The sequence below is a fragment of the Danaus plexippus genome, chromosome 4, assembly GCF_018135715.1.
Source record: "Danaus plexippus chromosome 4, MEX_DaPlex, whole genome shotgun sequence".
Taxonomy (NCBI): Eukaryota; Metazoa; Arthropoda; class Insecta; order Lepidoptera; family Nymphalidae; genus Danaus; species Danaus plexippus.
The window spans coordinates 7,406,565-7,426,287 of record NC_083538.1 but is presented as its reverse complement, the minus strand read 5'-3'; the positions used below and the strand labels follow the sequence as shown (position 1 = coordinate 7,426,287).

Genomic DNA, 19,723 nt, shown 5'->3' with positions numbered 1-19,723 from the left:
AAAAATAGTAAAAGTCTAAAAAAAGCAATAGTCTGAAACAGTGCAAAGATTACCTAGTACACAATAGTGCTGAAAATCATTCCTATAATCGTCAGTTCCAACTCGGCCACAATTTCAAGAAAGAGTTATGTTTAAATCTCTAGAAATATGAAGTTAACAGAAAATCGGAACTTAAAGATTATGACAAAATCGCAATTTTTATCTAGATGAACGAAATTCACAAGAGTGTATAACACGCGTTGCTTCTGATAAATACTGTGTTTGAAAGATAAGATAAATTATTTTTAATTATAATGAAAACCGAAAAGACCCTTTGTTTATAAATAGGTGTAAAGAAGCTCGCCCCTTTAGTAAAGCGACGTCTGAGACATGCGAATTTTCTAAACGGACAGTGCTGTGTATTGATAAAATATGGAAAAAAGTATTTTATATGTTATTTTATTAAGTGGGATAGTTGGTTTTACGGAAGCATCACTTAAGATAGATTTAAGCAAAAGTCGTGTTTTCGATTATGATCTTTACAAAAAAGTACTGAATTCAACAGAATGTAGGAGGCAAATTACATATATGCAGTCAAACGACCTTATGCTGTTTGGTCAATGTAAGTAAATTATTTTTTATAACATTATATAATTTATAGTTATTTTATTATAATATAAACAATATACATATATACTTATTTTATTTATTGGTCCTTTATTATTTATAAATTATTTCTCACAGCCACTGGATAAAAATTTATGTTATTTTTTATTTTAGTTCTAGATTCAGGCGTGCGGATTCCAAGAGGGATTTTTATGCTTTCTTTCACAGACTTAGGAAATTATGATCAATGCCTTGCAATAGACGAGGAAGCCGATGATATGAAAATACAGGGGAAATATGCCGTTTTTACACTGCCATTTAATCAAACATTGCAATTCCCATTTCTTAATTTTACTCAAAGGAGTTTGGAGACTAGAAAATTTGTACAATTTAAAAGCATTATACAGGAAGTCCAGTCAATAGCAGTTCCCAATATTGATGCTGATTCGTTAGTACATACATTTATTTATTAGTCTGTTTTAATAATACAATTAAAAAAAAATAATATTGAAAAAATATTCTTCTTCAGATTGGACCCAGAAAATCCTTTGTCCATTGCTGGAATGCGTTTCGCTGCTTGCATGCCAAAGCCATGTAGTTTAAATGACTGGTTGGAAATGCCCTTTATCAACATTACTGCTTGGGGTATTAAAGTTGAAAAGGAATACTACCGCCTACCCGATGACAAGCCCTGGGTTGCTGCCGATTATGCGGCCATGTAAGAATTTTGTTTTCTTTTAAAAAAGTAAATTAGTTCAATAAAACGTAATGCAAATTATTAGACATGATGTTTAGGAATGTATACAAATATTATTGATTAGAAAATGGCATATAATTTTATCATGTCTAGAAGGCGACGAAGACTAAAAACCTTAATTACTATTAATTTGGAGCAATTAATTTCTATTTTAAATAAAAAGGTATTAAATATATTTCTACTATTTGTTTAGTGTAAGTTCATTTGTAGTTATTAAAAAAAAATATGCGGAACGAGAGTAATCTTTTCGTAATGATTTTTAGTTATCTATAGTAGTTAGCTATCTTTGAACTTTGCAGTAAAGTATTTCCTATAAAAAAAAAGTTTTTCTATAAATTTTTGGCAATCACAAAAAATTAAGAAAACATCGTATAAACTTCATTTTACTAAATTCTAATATTTGTTTTCCGTATCTGCTACTAAAAGAAAGGAATCGCCACTTTCAACATTTAAATCATCCTTCAGCTATTTAAAATAAAATAAGTAATAATTCTGTAATACTATGAAATATTTAAGTCTAAAATTAACTATCTACTTTTATCATCTTTAGATTATTTATGATATATAATCAATAAATGAAAAAATTACGAATAATCCGTTTTATTACTAATAAATTTTTGCTATATCTAGGATATTGATAATAAATTTTAACAACTAACAGATGATCTTTATCTTTCAACAACAACTTCAAATCGGAAGTAAATCATAGTTCAAAAACAATTATTAATATTCAATAGCTTACACCATAAAAAAATTACAAGAAATCTAGTTAGGTTTTGCAAAATTGAATGTTTTTTTTTATTTATATTATGAAAATAGAAACAAATATATGTCGAAAAAATTTGAAGCCTTACAAAATTCATCCTCTAAAATTGTTCTTTTAGGTGTAAAAGTTGTATACCTTTTTGTTTTTTTTTACAGTGGAATCTTATCAGCACTGGGTCTTATAACAATTCTTGCTACTCTTTACGATATCAACCACATTGTTATTAAAAAAGAAGGTAACATTTTTATTGTTTGTTATAATTATATAAGAATTAATGTATAGTCAATACGCATTAGCTGTAAGAGCGGTGATTGATATAAATCATATTCCTTTTATTTTTTTAGACCCAAAGAAAGCGAACACATATTACCGAATATTCTCGGTTTATACCAATACTCGTCGACTTTTGACCTTTGTTCCTAACCCAAACGCTTTGGATTGCTTGGACGGAATCAGATCTATATCTATGCTGTGGGTCATTCTTGGTCACGCTTTTTCTATGCACAACTTTCACGCAAACCTCATTGACGCTCTGCTGGTAACTTTAAGATTCTTGGAGAATTTTATCTTATGTAAATATTGAGAACAATATGATATGATTGCATACTTTTTTTAGTGGTTGACAAGCGGTGATGCTATAATAATTTCAACGGGCTTATTCTCAGTAGATTCTTTTCTATTGATGGCTGGTCTTTTGCTTGTTTATACGACTGTTGGAAAGCTAAGAGGAAGTGAGTATTTTCTAGAAGAAATTATTTTCTTTATTAATGACGAATATAAAACATTGTCATACATTTTAACGAAACGTGATAATCGTTTTATAGGATCAATTTATGTCAAACCAAGATAAATGAATATTAAAAATTATCTATAATTTCAAGGATCTATTGTGAATGCACACTTTGTCACGTTATTTTCCTTATAATTCATTAAAATTGCCAACAATGGATTAGTCGTATCAATGACTAATGTTATAAATACAGCCCAATTTATTTGGTGACAATATTGTAATAATAAAATTTTTTAAATATTTTTGTAACAAAAATTATTACAACGAAATAAACAAAACAAAAAACAAGTGAATTAAAATTTACATAGACTGCGTTTCAGTCTTCAGAGGTTTCAAGAAAACTGCGAAACTTACTTATAATATGTATATTATAATATGAATAACATAATTAAACTTATGACCTATACCTAAGACTACATGAATATCCGATGTTACTATATGAATGCCATTCTATTGCTTCTGTTGTATCAACAAAATTCTGGTTGATGAGGTCAGATGTTCTTTTCGTGGAGCCAGCAACTTCACTCGTAATATAATATTTTATCTTTACAAAGATGTTACCCCGGCGATATTTGTTTAATTTTTTAATAGGCTACGCGTGCGTAACACATTATTATTTTTTGTTTTCTTTTCCAGATCAACTGATAAAACGTCTGCATTTATTTTATCTCAATCGCATTCTACGAATGTTTCCATTGTTAGCTATCTTAGTTCTCCTAGAAGCCTCTTTATTACATCGAATAGGAGACGGTCCTTATTGGCAAAAAGTTGCATCCAATACAGAAGCTTGTAGAACTTTTTGGTGGACTACTTTGTTGCACATACAGAATTATGTCAACCCTGAAGACATGGTATGTGGTTATGTTTTTATATCGCAACATTACGACATTTTTATATTAGTTTATTAATTTCATACAAACTCGTTTTGAATTTTAAATAAATAATTGTGTTATTATGTTATAGTGCATTAAACACTCCTGGTACATTGCTATTGATATACAACTGCATATCTTGTCACCGTTGGTTCTATACTGGGTCTTAAGTAAAAACCGGAAAGCAGCTTGGACGTCACTATCAACATCATTTTTAGCTGTAATGACTGCTTCGACGATTTTCATTTTTATGAAAGATCTACCATCTACCAATATGACTATACCGTAAGTCTTAGAATAAAAATAACTAATGTTCGAATAAAAACAGATAAAGAAATATCATTAGACATTTATTATTCCTATACAAATATATTGTTTCCTATAATAAAGCACTTTTCCAGACGACTCGAAGAACAAACCTATTATATGAATGTTTTCTACATGAACACTTTGACGAGAGCTTCTCCGTTTTTAATTGGAATGATAACAGGATACATCATAAATATGTATAAAGGAAAAGAACTTAAACTGAATATGGTAAGATTTCAAAACGTAATTCCTTGGAAAAAACGGTATTGAATTGAAAATTTATACTTCTTTACTATCATGATGCTCCTTTTTTACGATTTTTTTAAATTGAAAACAAAATCAAATGAAAAAATTAAGTAATTGATTAACTCTTTTTGATTTCAGTTTTTCGTGATAATTGCTTGGATTATTTCACTTGGACTGATTGGATTCTGTTTTTATGCTTCATACGCAGTAATGCAATTGGATTGGGACGATCAAGTTGGAGACAGTCTATTTAATTCATTCATGAGAGCGATCTGGTCTATTGGATTATCATGGCTAATATTTGCCTGCGTCAAAGGATACGGCGGTGAGTTCATAGCCAATACATAAAAAGTTTCAAATATGGCCTTTCTAACTGGTTATCTTTATATAATTTTATCTGTTTCATTGATTGCCAGCAGTCATATTAATTATCTTAGACTATTATCCGTGTATTATATAATGCTATTATTTGTTTTATCAGGGCCAATAAACTGGTTACTAACGCTTCCTATCTGGAAACTACCAGCTCGGATCTCATTTGCGATGTACTTGTATCATTATCCCCTTATGTTTATGATTGCTGGAATGCAACTACAACCGACCTACTTCACTGTGTCAGGACGAGTAAGTCATATTTAATGACTAGAATATTATGTGGGATCACTAATAATAATATCTAATCTTACCGATATAACTTTTTATGGTACAGGAGTTCGAATGATAAACCTTAACAGCTCCGTATATTTAATGTTTTTTTTTTCAGTTGTACGACTTTCTGGCATTTTTGTCTATATCTTTTCTCGTATCATTCGCTTTAACAGTAATTGTGGATGCACCATTCTCAGTGATAATCAAAATATTAATGGAAGGAGGTAATTAGTACTAGTGGCTGATTCATAAATAATATTTTTGAGATATTTGACTAATGTTCAGATAATAATTTTCTCTAAACTGTAGGAATAAAAATGTATACAATTTTCTTACAGGACAAAGGCGTCCTCCAAAGCCTGCAGAAAATGGAAGCCATAAGACCGGTCCATTACCAATCAAAGACGTGTCTGTATTAGAAAGGAACATAATCACAACACTTCAAAAAGATCCCTCTATAATGGAGAAAAACCAAGCATTGGTAGGAGAAAATATATCACCTGAGAAGAATGGTATTCAGATTCACAATAACGGCATGACCTCTGAAAAAAATGGACCACGTCATGACGAATTTAATGACACAGTTTCAAATACAAATGGTAACCTTATTGTTAAAAATGATACAATAAGTGAACCAAATGGAAAAATAGATCACAACGGGGCTGGAAAAGAAGAACTACACGTTGAATCGGGCAAAGACATTTCAAGATTTTAAAACAAAATTTTGATGATCGGCTTTGAAATCTTTGGTGATATAAAACCAAATCAGTTTAAGTTAAGTTACATTTTTTAAGTTTTTTAATTAACTTGAACATTTAATTTATTGGTATAATTTTTAAAGTGTAAATATTAGTCGAATTCATTATTCAAAAAGCAAAAATAAATTATGTGTATGCACTTAATATTTTAACATAGAAGGCTGTTGTATTGTATTATAAAAGTTTGTTTGTAAAAAGCGTGACTACCGTGATTGTGTACCGTGAATGAAGCGTGATTTGTGTTAAAGTAATCTCAATAAATTTATTCTTATATTATAAGATTTGCATTTTCAAAGATAATTATAATTTTTATATTTTTGAAATTTTTTGTGTTATTTATTAAGAACCTATCCTTATTCATTACATTGCACAAAATAGTGTTAAAAAAAGATTGTGGGTTCTTGGGTACTAGAAATAAATTTGTTGGGACATTCCAATTTTTGATAAATTCAGAAATCAACTCTTGTTTTTAAAATGTAAACAGTTTATTAATGGCATTAAATAGTTTCTCACACTAAAATGCGAGGATCCTTGTATTCAACTTCCTAATTTCAAGGTTTTTTCATAACATTAGGAAAAAGAATTTTAACAGGTGAAATCAATTTAAAGAATAAATTTAATGTCTATATTGTGTACAAATTTAATGGCCAACAAAATTATTATTTATACCAAAAATTCTTAAATGACTTTGAGTTACATTATAATGAAATTGCTCAAATCGCTATTTGCAAATATTTTGTAACCTCACCCACAGGCCACTTTCAGGTAAGATTAATAGTGGATATCTTAGTTATTGGCACAAAACATTTTTGATGATATTATATTCTCTCTTCAGACCAACATAAGACATGAATTAATTTGCAAGACTGCCACTAGCTGGTAACTGTGGTAAGTTATAAGGTGTTTGAGTTTCAATGAGATTATTGAGAGTGAAGATGAGATATTAATTAAATATTAAATGACATAAAATCAGAATACGAATCAGGTTAAGATTTTTCAAAACAATCATAACTTGTCGTAATTTAAATTCTCAAATACATTTTTAGTTTATTAAACACAAGATCTGATATCCATTATATTTCATTTAACTATTTTCAATTTAAAGACTAAATGAATTTTATAAAATATGCACAATCATGGAGATATTAGCAGATATTAAAATAAAGAGGCTCGAATATAATTAGGAGCATAATGTACTCTTTATACAAATCATTATCGTTTTATCGCTTTCTATTAAAAGGTTGTTACGTACGCCAACAATATACTGAATATAATAATTGATGGATAAATCACTGATTGGATAGACCAGCGCATAAAATTTGATGATATTGCTGTTCTAAATGTAGACAAAGTCATGCCACCAATATTCGATTGACTGACTAACTGATGAGAGTGCGAGAAAAATGCTCTATTTTGCCTCGTTGCAAGGCCCTTTTGATGATAAAAGAAGATACAAGGTAATTAGAGTGAAGACAGCGGTCATACTACTAACAGCCGTCAAACGAAGTGCGCACGTCTAAGCTTTTGGCTCGTTATTCATTTTCATCTGATTAATCGAGTGTGTATTTAAATAAACTTGGAAAGAAATCTAGTAATAAGATATTGAACAGTAGATGTGTGATTTTTTTAAAGTCCGAAAGTTACAACACCTATAGTAGATATGTTCAGCTAAGACCGCTATGAGGCACCTTTCTGACGCTCTTATATATATAAAGTGAACATAATAAAGTCATCAACCTAATTTTTCCCCCTCACTTAAGTTTGCCCGTAAAAGATTCCTTATACTAAAACAACCCCTTTGCATACTCTCTGTGTTTTTCTTTTTCGTTTTATTTTGTTTTAGTATTAAAAGGTCATAAAATGTCATAGCAGGATTAGAATAAGATGTTATTTTCTAATATTACATTATATGCTTACAAAACGTTATTTTACGTATTGAGAATTTAATTTTACGTATTGAGAATTTAATTTAACTAATTATAAGAGTGATCGTAGTAAGAAGCATTCTTATATTATTTCATTTCATAACATGTTATGAAAAGCGCCACCTAGTAAAAAGTTTTCTAACTACTATCTTTCTGACATCGCTCTGTATAGTGAGTCGTTTGAAATTTTTTCTGTAGGTGGCAGATCACACAATCAAAATGTATTTTACGATGTCTGTTTGTAATTTTAAATTAACAGATTTTTTCTAAATGCGTATGAAACTATTTAAAAATATCATAAAAGAAATGCAATTTGAATTTTTTTTACATTCTGTCTGTCAGTTTTTTCGGGCTCATCTTAAGAACATGTAGACGGATTTTGACTGGAATTTCCATTGCAAATAGACAATGTCACAAGAAATTACCGGAACAAATTTTAACTGAGATCAAAAAAAAAGAAAGTCTTCAATTTCACTTTATGTTTGTTATACTATTACTCGTTAAATTAAAGGCCAATTATTACATTATTTATTTAATGGAAAGAGCATAATCCTAAAGTAGTCCCTAGCAGTAGTAGTCTGATGAAGGGAACATTGAGAAATGGAATTAACCTCATAAATATGATAAATTTTATCTTCAAGGGTGGTTTATACACATGCGAGCAACGCTGTAGGCAACAACTAGTACAATATAAAATCATTGATCTTTTCCTGTTATATTCCAAAGCCAGACGCATAATACCTATACGGATATTAAACGAGACCAGTACCTATAAGAAGGATAATTTCTTGTCCAGACAAGTTAGAATATTATAATTTTGAATCCATATTTTGTAATAGGACAATCTTCAAAGATATTTAAACCAAAATATAATCAATATTACCTTTCTCTAATATTTTATATCGAATCAGTTAAAAATAGATATCTTTTCTTTTAAATACTTTTATGTATTTAATATATTTATAAAATGAAAATATACCAAAAATATTTGGGTATTTAATTTTTTCAGTTTAAAGGTCAAGTCTATCTTATGGACTTATTTTTTTTATTTGTGCAACATTTTTATTATTGACGTCAAGTTTATTCCCTTCTATTGGCATATGCATATGGGTTATTAAATGGGTTATTAAATATGATCAAAAATGTTTTGTGCCAATAACTAAGATATCCACTATTTCGGTCGATGAACGCCCTTATCAATTAATGTCAATTAAGTCAGATAACAATCGCTTTAGTTATATCATTTGATAAAAAGTTTAGGATTCATTTTTGTATTTAATATCTTTTTATTCGTTGTTAAAATTATTTATTTGGACTTGAAATGTTTGTATTATATATTAATAAATATATTCATGTTTATTAGTACATAAAAATTATCGACAATGTATGTGAAAAATATGAAATACGTTTACCTATTTATTAACTTGTGAGACTCAAGTTATTGATCGGAAAATATCTATAACTTTTGTATAAAATTATTTAAAACGCTGATTGGTATCTTTGATATTATAAATATATGTTTTTAGAGAAATTTAAAGAAAGAAGAAATTTTAACAAATTCCTAGACTTTAAGATCAGAAAACGAGCCGAAAAAAGTTTTTTTATTTTATTTAGTAGTGAATACGCAGATTACAGGTACTATTTTTCTTAAAACAGCAATTTTTATAGTCATAAGAATTAATTTTTTAGATTTTTACTTCATACCCAAAATTTTTACTATAATAAAAGTATATAATTACCTATATTTATAATTTTATTAATTAAAATTATATATTTGTACGCACTCAACACTTCCTGATATTTATACAGTTTTTAAAGTTGTATACTGAACCTGTCATCAGAAAAGAAACGTTCTTATTACGGATATTACATTGATAAGATGTTAATCAAGTAACGTCTAGAAATAAAATTCATTTTAACAACGCGTGATACATTTAAAGACATTTTAATCGGCGTGTCTGTGTCCGTTGCACTCAAAATAGAAATGAAAAAAATATTGTTCTTCAATATATTTATAAACATATCTCAACTAATTAACTGTCATATGTTTCTTGAATGGCAACCACCAAATAGTGCAATCAATAATGAGATATACGAAAATGCACTAGATCCAGAAAAATGTCAAAGACATTTACAATACATGATTAAAAATGATAATTTTCTATTATTTGAATGTAAGTAGATTTATGGTTTTAATAACTTTATTTTGAGATTAATAATAATATGATTACAGACGTACTTTTCCAGATACAAATGATTATCAATATTTATTTATATTATTTTACGATAACTTTGTATTTCCTTTTATATTTAGAAAGTGAAGTGTAATAAAAGAAAATTTTAAATATTCAAGTAATTAACTAAACATCAAATTAATTATACCATACTACATAATTTACGTTTTCAGTCTTGGATGCTGGTTTGAGAATTCCAAAGGGAATAGTTTTAGGCAACACTGTTGATTTTGGAAATTACCATCAATGTATAGGAATCAATCGAAATCTTGATGATACTAGCATAGAAGGAAAATATTGCGTTATAGAAGTTCCACTTAATCAAAGTTTTTCTAGTTATAAATATAAAATTAATTATTTCGATCCCAAGTTTATGGATTTGGATGAAAGTGTTAAGTCCAAATTAAGGGAATATGAGCATATGAAAATCACAGGTTTTAAATTATTAGACGGAATGGACACTTATATTGGTGACCGAAAGTAATTTTTGAGCCTATTTATTAAAAGTATTCTTACCGATATTAGAATATATCTATATATATATTTTGTTGCAGAGTAGGAGATGATAATCCACTCTCAGATATAAATTTTCGTTTAGCTTTATGTTTACCTAAATCGTGTACCACAAAAGAAGCTCTTAATGCCTTCCTTTTTGATATTGCTGATAGAGGCTTTATATACAAAGATGACTTTTGTCGCTTTGCCAATGATAAACAGTGGCTTGTTGGTGATACAGTAGCAGTGTAAGTTCTGTCTATCATACATCAACTGTTTTTAACTTACCTCTCAAGAAATTTACTAATTATTATAAAAAATATTTTTATTGCAGTGTTATTTTATCCTTTTTGGGATTTATCGTACTTATTTGCACAAGTTATGACATTTGGTATAACATCATACTTAAGAAAGGTGATTAATTATGACATACAAACAAATTGTTAATGATAAAGATGGTGCTAATACTTTGATCATACTTTTTCAGATTCCAAAAACTACAACTTAGTGCTTGGTTCTTTCTCAGCATACACTAATACAAGATATGTTTTAACTTTTAAGTCCACTTCTAATTCGTTACTTTGTTTGGATGGAATCAGAGCGTTATCCATGATTTGGATTATTTTTTCCCATTCATTTTCAACCCAAATGTTTATTATGAATCCTATTGATAGCCTTAAGGTGGGGTTATCATATATCAAGTGCTTGTCTTGATCTTATGCATATGTATATAATACAGTATTTTTTGGTGCAGTGGGTGACGTCTTATAAAGCCATATTAATAGTTGCTGGTACAATTTCAGTAGACACTTTCTTTATGCTAAGTGGATTGTTAATAGTGTATACGGCAGCTAGGAAGTTAAGCGGTGGTAGGTAAACATTTGATTAGTCAGAGTTTGTTCTATAATTTTTTTAGAAGCTAACTTTACATATAAAAATTTCAGCCCAACTCCTGAAAAATCTTCACTGGTTTTATTTAAATCGTCTCCTTCGAATGTTTCCTATTCTTGCGCTTTGTGTGCTCTTAGATGCTACACTTTTCAATCACGTTGCTGATGGACCGTTTTGGGGGCAGGTGGCTGGAAATGCTGATAGGTGTAAATCATTTTGGTGGACTGCACTCTTACATATACAGAACTATCTGAATTGCTACAATTTAGTAAGTCATTTGAATTTCTCATTATAATGAATGTATTATATTTATTCAGATAAAGAGGACCGATGATCAGGACAAAATATAAGTTATTTGTGTTTTCTATTGAAGTTTATAGAAATGTTTCTATCCAGAAGTTTTTCTTTCCGAAGTGTTTAGGTCATTCTTGGTATTTATCAGTGGATGTTCAGTTACATATTTTATCACCCCTCATATTATTTTGGGTGTTAAATAAAGAAAGAACAGTAGCATGGTCAGCTCTTATATTTGCAATGCTCGGAATACTAATTGCTGCAACAGCATATAATTTTATGAAGGAACTTCCTTCTAGCACATTTATGCCCACGTAAGTACAAATAAAATATTCACAATGTATTTATTGTAATAAACCTAGAAATGTATTATTTTGATTGCAGGAGAACACATGAAGCTATGAACTATGTAGTTTTTTACTATACAAATACACTGACTAGAGCTCCTCCTTTTATAGTTGGTATGATATTTGGGTACTTGTTGCATACTCTTAAAGGAAGACAAATAAAGATTCATTCGGTGAGTTTACGATGCCCTTTTGATATAATTAAACATTTAGTTATTTTCACATACTATAAATTTCTTTCTTAATGACCTATCTCAAATGACTATTTAATATATTAAAATTTTATAAACATGCACACAGATTCATAATAACTATTTAATACGATTTTTATTTTAAGGTTGTAAACGTATTCCTTTGGCTGTGTTCTTTGTGCTGTCTTGGTGTTATTCTTTATTCTGTTAACCCTACTCTGCAATTGGATTACGCCAATCAGATTGCTGACAGTTGTATAAATTCTTTCATGAGACCGATGTGGGCTTTGGGCTTAGGATGGATTATTTTTGCCTGTGTTCACGACTACGGAGGTACTTTGTTAATATTTAAAAAATGAGTAATACTTAAATTCTCACAACAACATTAACTTATTAAAATATAAAATTTTCTTGACTAGCATATAATATCAATCTCTCCAAAATAATTGGTTGTCTTAAATTGCTGAAGTTAATATAAGGCCTCTTAATTTTATAAATTTAAGAAAAACACAGTAGCTTAAAAATATTATTTTATTACAAGTCTATATCTACCTTAAAAAAGGAACTTTAAAACTAAAGAGAACTTACAGAAACTAACTTTTAAATCTTTCAGGTCCAATAAATTGGTTTCTGTCTTTGCGAATATGGAAGCTACCAGCACGACTGTCATACGCATTGTATCTATTTCACTACTCACTTATGGTTGTCATTAATTCCACAAAGTTACAACCAACTTATTTTACGGTTGAAACAATCGTATGTTTTTTTTATCATATGTAAACTTAATTGATATGAAGTAATTCTTATGTTGTGTTTAATATTTATTACAGGTATTTGAGTTTATAAGTTTCTTTTCTCTATCTCTAATTGTTGCTTTCGCCGCAACAGTGTTAGTAGATGAGCCATTTGCAAATTTGACTAAATTATTTTTGGTTCTAGGTAAGGTACATAAAAATATTAACACAATTATCATAGTTTCGGATTAAATAATTTTTTACTTATCAGGTGAACCCGCCAAAAAAGAAAGAATATTGGAAAATACCCAAGAATCAAGTAAGGATAATTAATTATAAAATTGAAGAATTTGTTTCGTGATTAGAAAAAGTAAGTGGTCATTTTATTCTCAATTAAAATGAAATATGACACCAAAGAAAACCATTACGATTTTTGAGAACAGATATTAAATTTTTTTTTTTTTCTTTTCTTACAAGATAAATTATGTGCTTACTGATTTTAGTATAAGTATAAAAATAAAAGTAAAACATGTAATGATTTTTCTTAGCTAATAAGTTTTTTTTTAAATTTAATATATAAATATTTAAGAAGTACAAGTTGTCTGTATTTTGACCTATTATTTTTGTAAAAATGTTTAATAAAACTTTATTTTTAAGTAACATAATATGTTTCTCAAAATTGATTCCCAAGTTATGTTTAAATATGGCCATGGGCCCATTTTCACACATTTAAGACCTTTTTGAAGATTTGTGTATTTTGTTAAGATTTTCAGCTCTTTACTGCATAAATAAACGTAATAGGTGTTACTCAGAATATCTATTTTGTGGTACTAGGCAGCTAGAGACGAAACCTCTCAGCAGTTCATGAATTCACTGTGCGGGTGCTGGGTCCAACGTGTTGCCGGTAGAGAAGCTTAGACAGTTCCTAGGACATGCGACCCAGCTGTAGGTTTAAGGGGCCCCTATCTAACCCGCGCTATACGTTCATCTCCGCCGTCCAAGCTCCGTTCTCTACCTAACCACATTTGAAATGAGCTTACAAAGGCTGCCATCGACGCACGTTCCAAGAATGAACTTATTTTAGTTCTGGACAGACCCACGTATTTTATTAGGTTGTAGAGAGATTTAGCTGTTATACGTCTCACTCCTTCTTCTACTGCGTACAAATTTACGAAGAAACTATATTAAGTAAGTTCGTTAGTGAGCTCGTACTAGTTGTTGAAATTGATGGCATGGCCTTTGGGGATGTTGGTTGCCTAAGGAACCGTAAGCTTTATTAGCAAAATGCGCTTCGCGAATATAAAAATATGTCTAGTCTTTACGCCCGCGCACAAATATCCTTTGAGATTTTTTATTTCTTTTCACACGTATCCATCATCATAGATCTGGAACTGTGGCCTATCCAGAACTAAAATCAATTTATTCTTGGAACGTACTTCGAAGATACCTATTGTAGGTTCTTTTCAAATACGGTTAAGTAGATAGAGCAGCTTAGCTTAGTTAGATAGGGGCCACTTAAACCTACATCTAGGACGTAAGTCCCAGGAACTGTTAGAGCTCCTCTACCTGCAAAGCGTTGGACCCGCTATCTGTACGGTAAATTACAAAGCCTTGTTTAAAAATGAACCTTTTCGGTAATTTTGTGCATGGCTATCTATACTATAAATTAAGAAGTGTATAACTAATAATCATATGGTTTAACTATTACTCCGTAATTTAAAGTAGCTTGAATGTTTTCGTATAAACAAAAATTGACTGAATTATTAAGTTGTCTTTCAGAAACAGTTCTTGAATCCTTGATCTCTCTGCCAAGTTCTGCTGTGCGTAAATAGAATTCCGTTTAATCTAATTCCAGACTTCAGTTGTAATGAATTGCGTTAAGGGAATTTTTGTTTGGTTCTTATAAAAAGCATTTTATGTCCGCCTGCAAAATTATTAATAATAAATAAAATTGCTTATTTGTTATATCCATAAATAAGACGAATAATGAGAAGTTGTTAATTTGTGACCTTTGTTCATTTTTTTAAACATATGTGTAAGATCTTATTCCTAAATTTAAGGACATTGTATATTTATCAAGGCAACTTTGAAGTAAATTGTGAAATATTAAAAACTAAATGAGAGTTTCTTAATAGTTTAAATTAATTATAAACAATCATATATCAATATGAATTCTATTTAAAACCAAACATAGGACCTTCTACGCCGAATGACAAATACTTAACTTTGTTGATTGCAGGACTACAGAACGGTAGGTAAAAACTTCTAATGTACACACATCAACATTGCCTAGGGATATTTCATTTTTACCTTATTATATGAAATTCTTTATATATTTTGTTAAATTAATTATATATGAAATTGAAGTTTATATTATGGTTTATATATGCAATACATAAAAAGAGATGCATCAAAGATTTTTAATTTTTTTTTTTGTGATTTTATTTTTGGATGTAATTTTTTACTTTGTACATAATGGATTTTATGTAGGATAATATGAAAATTAAAGTCATAAAATAACAAAAAAAAAGCATTCAATTAAAGTTAATAATCAGTATTTCATCCCCTGACATTTATTAGAGTTCGGCATCGGTTATTCATGCTCAAAATTAAGTTATTCAAATCGAGCTGTGGTATCAGGTTCCAGATTCTTTTCAACTGCAGGAAAAGTTGTTCTTCTCTTATCAAATTTGGAGAAATATTTACCATAGCTCTTCGTTCTAACATGTCCCATGCTTGTTCAATAGGAATTATGACGGGGGACTGAGCAAGCCAGCCCATAACCCTGATTTCATGTTCCCTAAGCACAGTTGAAACCAGCTCAGCCGTATGGGCACGAGCATTATCGTGCATGAGTTGGAACTCCAGACACATTTGTACTTTGTTTGGGATAATCACAGGTTCCACTACCTCATTGCAGTATTTCAGTGCATTCATGTTCCCTCTTATCCAAATGAGATCGGTTCGGGCACCGATACGAATACCAGCCCATACCATAATAGTGCCGCCTTGATATGAATGGACTTCTTGTGGATGCTAGAGATGGCTTCGTCTACCAGGAACTCACCAAACCCTTAATCTTTGTGAATCCAGATAAAATCCAAACCGAGATACATTAGAATAAAGCACCATGGACCATTCCTCGTCAGTCCATGCGAAATGTTCTCAAGCCCACAATAGTCTCCGTCCGCGTCTGCCAAGCCGCAAAGCTGGAACCCGAAGTGGTCTGCGAGATTGAAGACCAGCTTCATGTAATCTTCTTCTTACAGTTTGGTCACTAACCAACAACTGTTGGGCAGATTGTAGCCTTTGAACCATTTGCGTAGCTGTAATATTGGGTTGTTTCCTAGCGATATTTTGAAGAAAACGGTCCTGTCCAGGAGTGGTAGTGCGATATCTACCACGTTTCAACAACCACGCTGACGTGACATAACAATGAATGTAAAACAGGTTGAAATTAGGTAAATAGAAGAAAAGAAGAAAATGTGTAATCACTCAAAATTTTTCAGAACTTCACTGTTTTATAACATGAACTAACTTTTCGATCGGCATTCTTTTGTTTTAAAATGAGTCTTTTTTTTTGGATTTGAAAAGAAGTGGTGGAGAAGAAAATATTTTATATGCAAAATTTTTTTATACAGTAAATAATATTTAAGTTAAGAAATCTTTCATATAATATCCCTAGACATTGTTGATTTGTATATTTTATTATGAGTGACAGTTGTGCTAAACATAATTTATATGAGATTTGTAAGCTCTCGAGTCTTAGTTTATAATATTTTTGGCTTAAACTGGAACCTTACAGATTCATTAAAATCGTTATTTATGCAGACTTAAATTTTATTAATCTTAAAATAATAAGTACTTCGATTAGTTATTTTGATTCATTTAATCATTTATAATAGAACAATCTTTCTTCACAAAGTAAATTTTTATTTGATATTATCAAGATTTCTCAACTTTTCAAAGTCCATTCACTTTAAAGGCTATAGTTATTGATATTACCTCACTGAAATAAGTATTTTACAAAAATCTTAAACGGAAACATTTACAATATTGATTTTACCACAGATTGTGGTAATAAATGATTTATTTTGGAAATGTACGCAAATGCTGCAAAGATTTTTAAAGGAACTTGATTTATTCTAATTTTATAGTTTGAAAACTAAATACTTTGAAAAATAGAATAATCTGATTTAGTAGAAAAATAGTTACGAAATAAATTTTTATTTTAAAATAATTCAAAAATATATTTTCCATAGACAAGCATAACATTACGTGTATTGTTTCATATAATATTTGAATTCTGTAAATTATTAAGAGCAAGATGATTGGGACTGAAATCGTAAAGAGAGTGGTTCTTAATCAAATATTTAATAAATAATAGTTTAAAAAAAACACGCTTTTATAGTTAACCGAACTAAACAATAGAAAAAAAATCAATTACAAAGAAATTATATTACAGTAGTAGACGGTGAAACAATCATTCATAGTTAATCACCTCAAAATAAAATTATAAATAAATTTGAGTTACTAACAGAATAATTTAATTCAGAGTAAGAAGCGTGAGGTGCTTGATATTAATTTTTTTTTATATACTAATCCCTCTAACTTGGTCAGACACCTTGTTTGCTTTTTTATTCTTTCATGCCAGTTCTCGCGTTTATTACGGCCTTCCATTCTGTATACTATTTCTTTCTTTCATTCATCTCGTTCTTACCAGGGTTATAGCCTTCTAACTACCTTTGTTTACTAATTTTTCATTTCTATATAGTATTTAGGATCAATTGGGAGTATGGCTTTATTTATTTTATTATTACAATTTAGGTTATTTCATTTTATACTATTGATTGTTACATTAATTATTACATTGTTACGTTAATTATTACATTATCACATAATTTACATCGATTTAAAATTTACACTAGTTTATTTCTACTATACTTTCTTTTTGTTCCTTATATGTATTCTTACATTTCCAGTTTTAACATTTTATTATTAGATTTATTAAAATAGTTATTCTATTTTATTTCCTCCGATAGTTCTTCCGACCTGGGTTTTACTTCCTCTTTTGTCGTGCTTTGCCTTGCTTTTAGTACTCTTTCTTTACGCTGCCTATCTTTGAGTCTGCCGCACAACGGATTTGATGCTCGGAGGTGAATGGTTTCTTCATTTATTTCCTCCAGTTTCTTGGTCACCAAGTAATTGCAGGTATGATCCAACGCCTTTTTTAGGAGCATCTCCTCACGTAAATCGACCACAATTGCCCTGTATTAATCTTAATGTTAACTTTTTTATCCTTCATGCTGTTCATTTTCCGTCTTTGAGGGTTAGGTTTTTCTGCCGTCTTGTATTGGGTAATTTTTCAATAAAAGATTGCCAATTCACATTCCTTATTTTGCGTCCTGTTCTTGTATTAGCTATTGGCTGATCACCTAACCCTTTCCTCCTTTGTTTGAATTCAGTGCAATTGTGATTATTGTTTGCGACTATTTCAGTTACCCTCTTCTCTCCCCCCTTGCTCAGCAAATCGGGTGAGCCGAGGGTAACGTCCGCCACATTGTTTGACATAATGTTTCCTCTGTTGGTCCGGAAATTCGGCAGCTTGCCGCGATTGAGTAACTGCAATCCTTCGACCTTTTGGACGCCTTAGCAGTACGAGATTTCTGCCCTGGCTAGTGCATCCCATTTCTGCCTAACTGGGCATTTTGCTTCGAAAGCATTGTGATCGCTATCTTCTAATTTCCCAGCTAGGCAGTTAATGCATGATGGGGCTGCTCCCGCAGTCCACTTTGGGCAATCCTAGATATTAAATGTTAAACTCATTCTAGTGGCAATTATCTATGAAAGGAAAGATGAAATGTAGTCAAATGCACACACATTCATACACTATAGAGGCAGATATCAAAGAATTCATTAATCCTGGCGGTCCTAATAAGGATAATGGAAAACTGTTATCAAATTATTGCATTGTCATCGATCCTTGATGCGTATGAAAAGATTTCAAATTATTCAGACTTCTAGAAATCGGTAAAAATTTAGCTCAAAGATTCCGTTACATATATACATACAACCCTGGCTAATAAAAGCGTGTTAAAAAAATAAAAATTGAAGTGTTTGTGGGTAATTCCTAACAATAATTATTTCACGAAATTTAAATACCAATCCTGTCAAAAACAAAATATACAGCATAGTCGTAAATTAATAAAATATAGCTCGTTAATCTTTCTAGATATATCTATTTTAGTATAATATCGAACGATAATTATTATTTTCTTGACAAGATAATTGCAATAGAAATGAAAATATACATATTTTTGACAAATTCAGTTTGCAGTTATCGCACTTATCTATTACGTTTTTGAATGAAGTAGTTATTGGTGTCAGTGAAATATTATCATTCATGATGCTAGAATAAGATTATATCACTTTATATTATTCGGAATACTTGTATTAACACAATAATATCCGGAATCCATAGTAGTCAAACAACCATATTTCTAGCTTTTACCGGCAAATGTCGACTACCTCGTCGTTCACCAACAAATATCGAAATTATTTATCGTCAGACTCACGATGCATTCCGATTGTTGATTAAAAAAAGAGGTAAATTTTATTTTAAAGTAACATTCTCTAACATATGTTCCGTATCAATATCCGGATACCATCTTAAGTGATAAATTTGTTATCTCCTGTTATTTTGTGGAATTGTTGACGCTATATTGTGTAGAATAATGATTATAGATATTGATGTGTTCGTATTTTATTGATGAAATTAAATTTAATACTGAATATTAATTGATAAAAATACTTATGAGTTGACAATTCGATGTGTTTACTTTTATTTAATGTATTGAAAAAGACGCAGAATTGAATTATAA

General features: G+C 29.9%; 1 protein-coding gene across 1 annotated transcript; it reads left to right on the top strand.

Annotated features, from left to right (window-relative positions):
• Window positions 1-342: 342 nt before the first annotated feature.
• Window positions 343-15,153, top strand: LOC116768464 (uncharacterized). The gene is made up of 27 exons (XM_061524677.1): window positions 343-601; window positions 760-1,033; window positions 1,115-1,303; window positions 2,264-2,343; window positions 2,453-2,646; window positions 2,725-2,839; window positions 3,535-3,749; window positions 3,862-4,055; window positions 4,172-4,307; window positions 4,464-4,650; window positions 4,807-4,949; window positions 5,089-5,197; window positions 5,312-5,686; window positions 9,597-9,830; window positions 10,064-10,370; window positions 10,445-10,633; window positions 10,720-10,799; window positions 10,873-11,066; window positions 11,140-11,254; window positions 11,330-11,544; window positions 11,691-11,884; window positions 11,955-12,090; window positions 12,255-12,441; window positions 12,722-12,864; window positions 12,939-13,047; window positions 13,114-13,212; window positions 14,622-15,153. The coding sequence occupies exons 1-26, from the start codon at window positions 412-414 to the stop codon at window positions 13,173-13,175; spliced, it is 4,566 nt and encodes a 1,521-aa protein (XP_061380661.1). The 5' UTR covers window positions 343-411; the 3' UTR covers window positions 13,176-13,212; window positions 14,622-15,153.
• Window positions 15,154-19,723: the final 4,570 nt, after the last annotated feature.

Bases quoted from the DNA above. Each gene is read 5' to 3' on its own strand.
- LOC116768464 (XM_061524677.1), top strand. From the start codon at position 412: ATGGAAAAAAGTATTTTATATGTTATTTTATTAAGTGGGATAGTTGGT. The intron at 11,067-11,139 runs GTGGGGTTATCA...TTTTTGGTGCAG, and splicing joins ATCCTATTGATAGCCTTAAG to TGGGTGACGTCTTATAAAGC. The intron at 11,885-11,954 runs GTAAGTACAAAT...TTTTGATTGCAG, and splicing joins TCTAGCACATTTATGCCCAC to GAGAACACATGAAGCTATGA.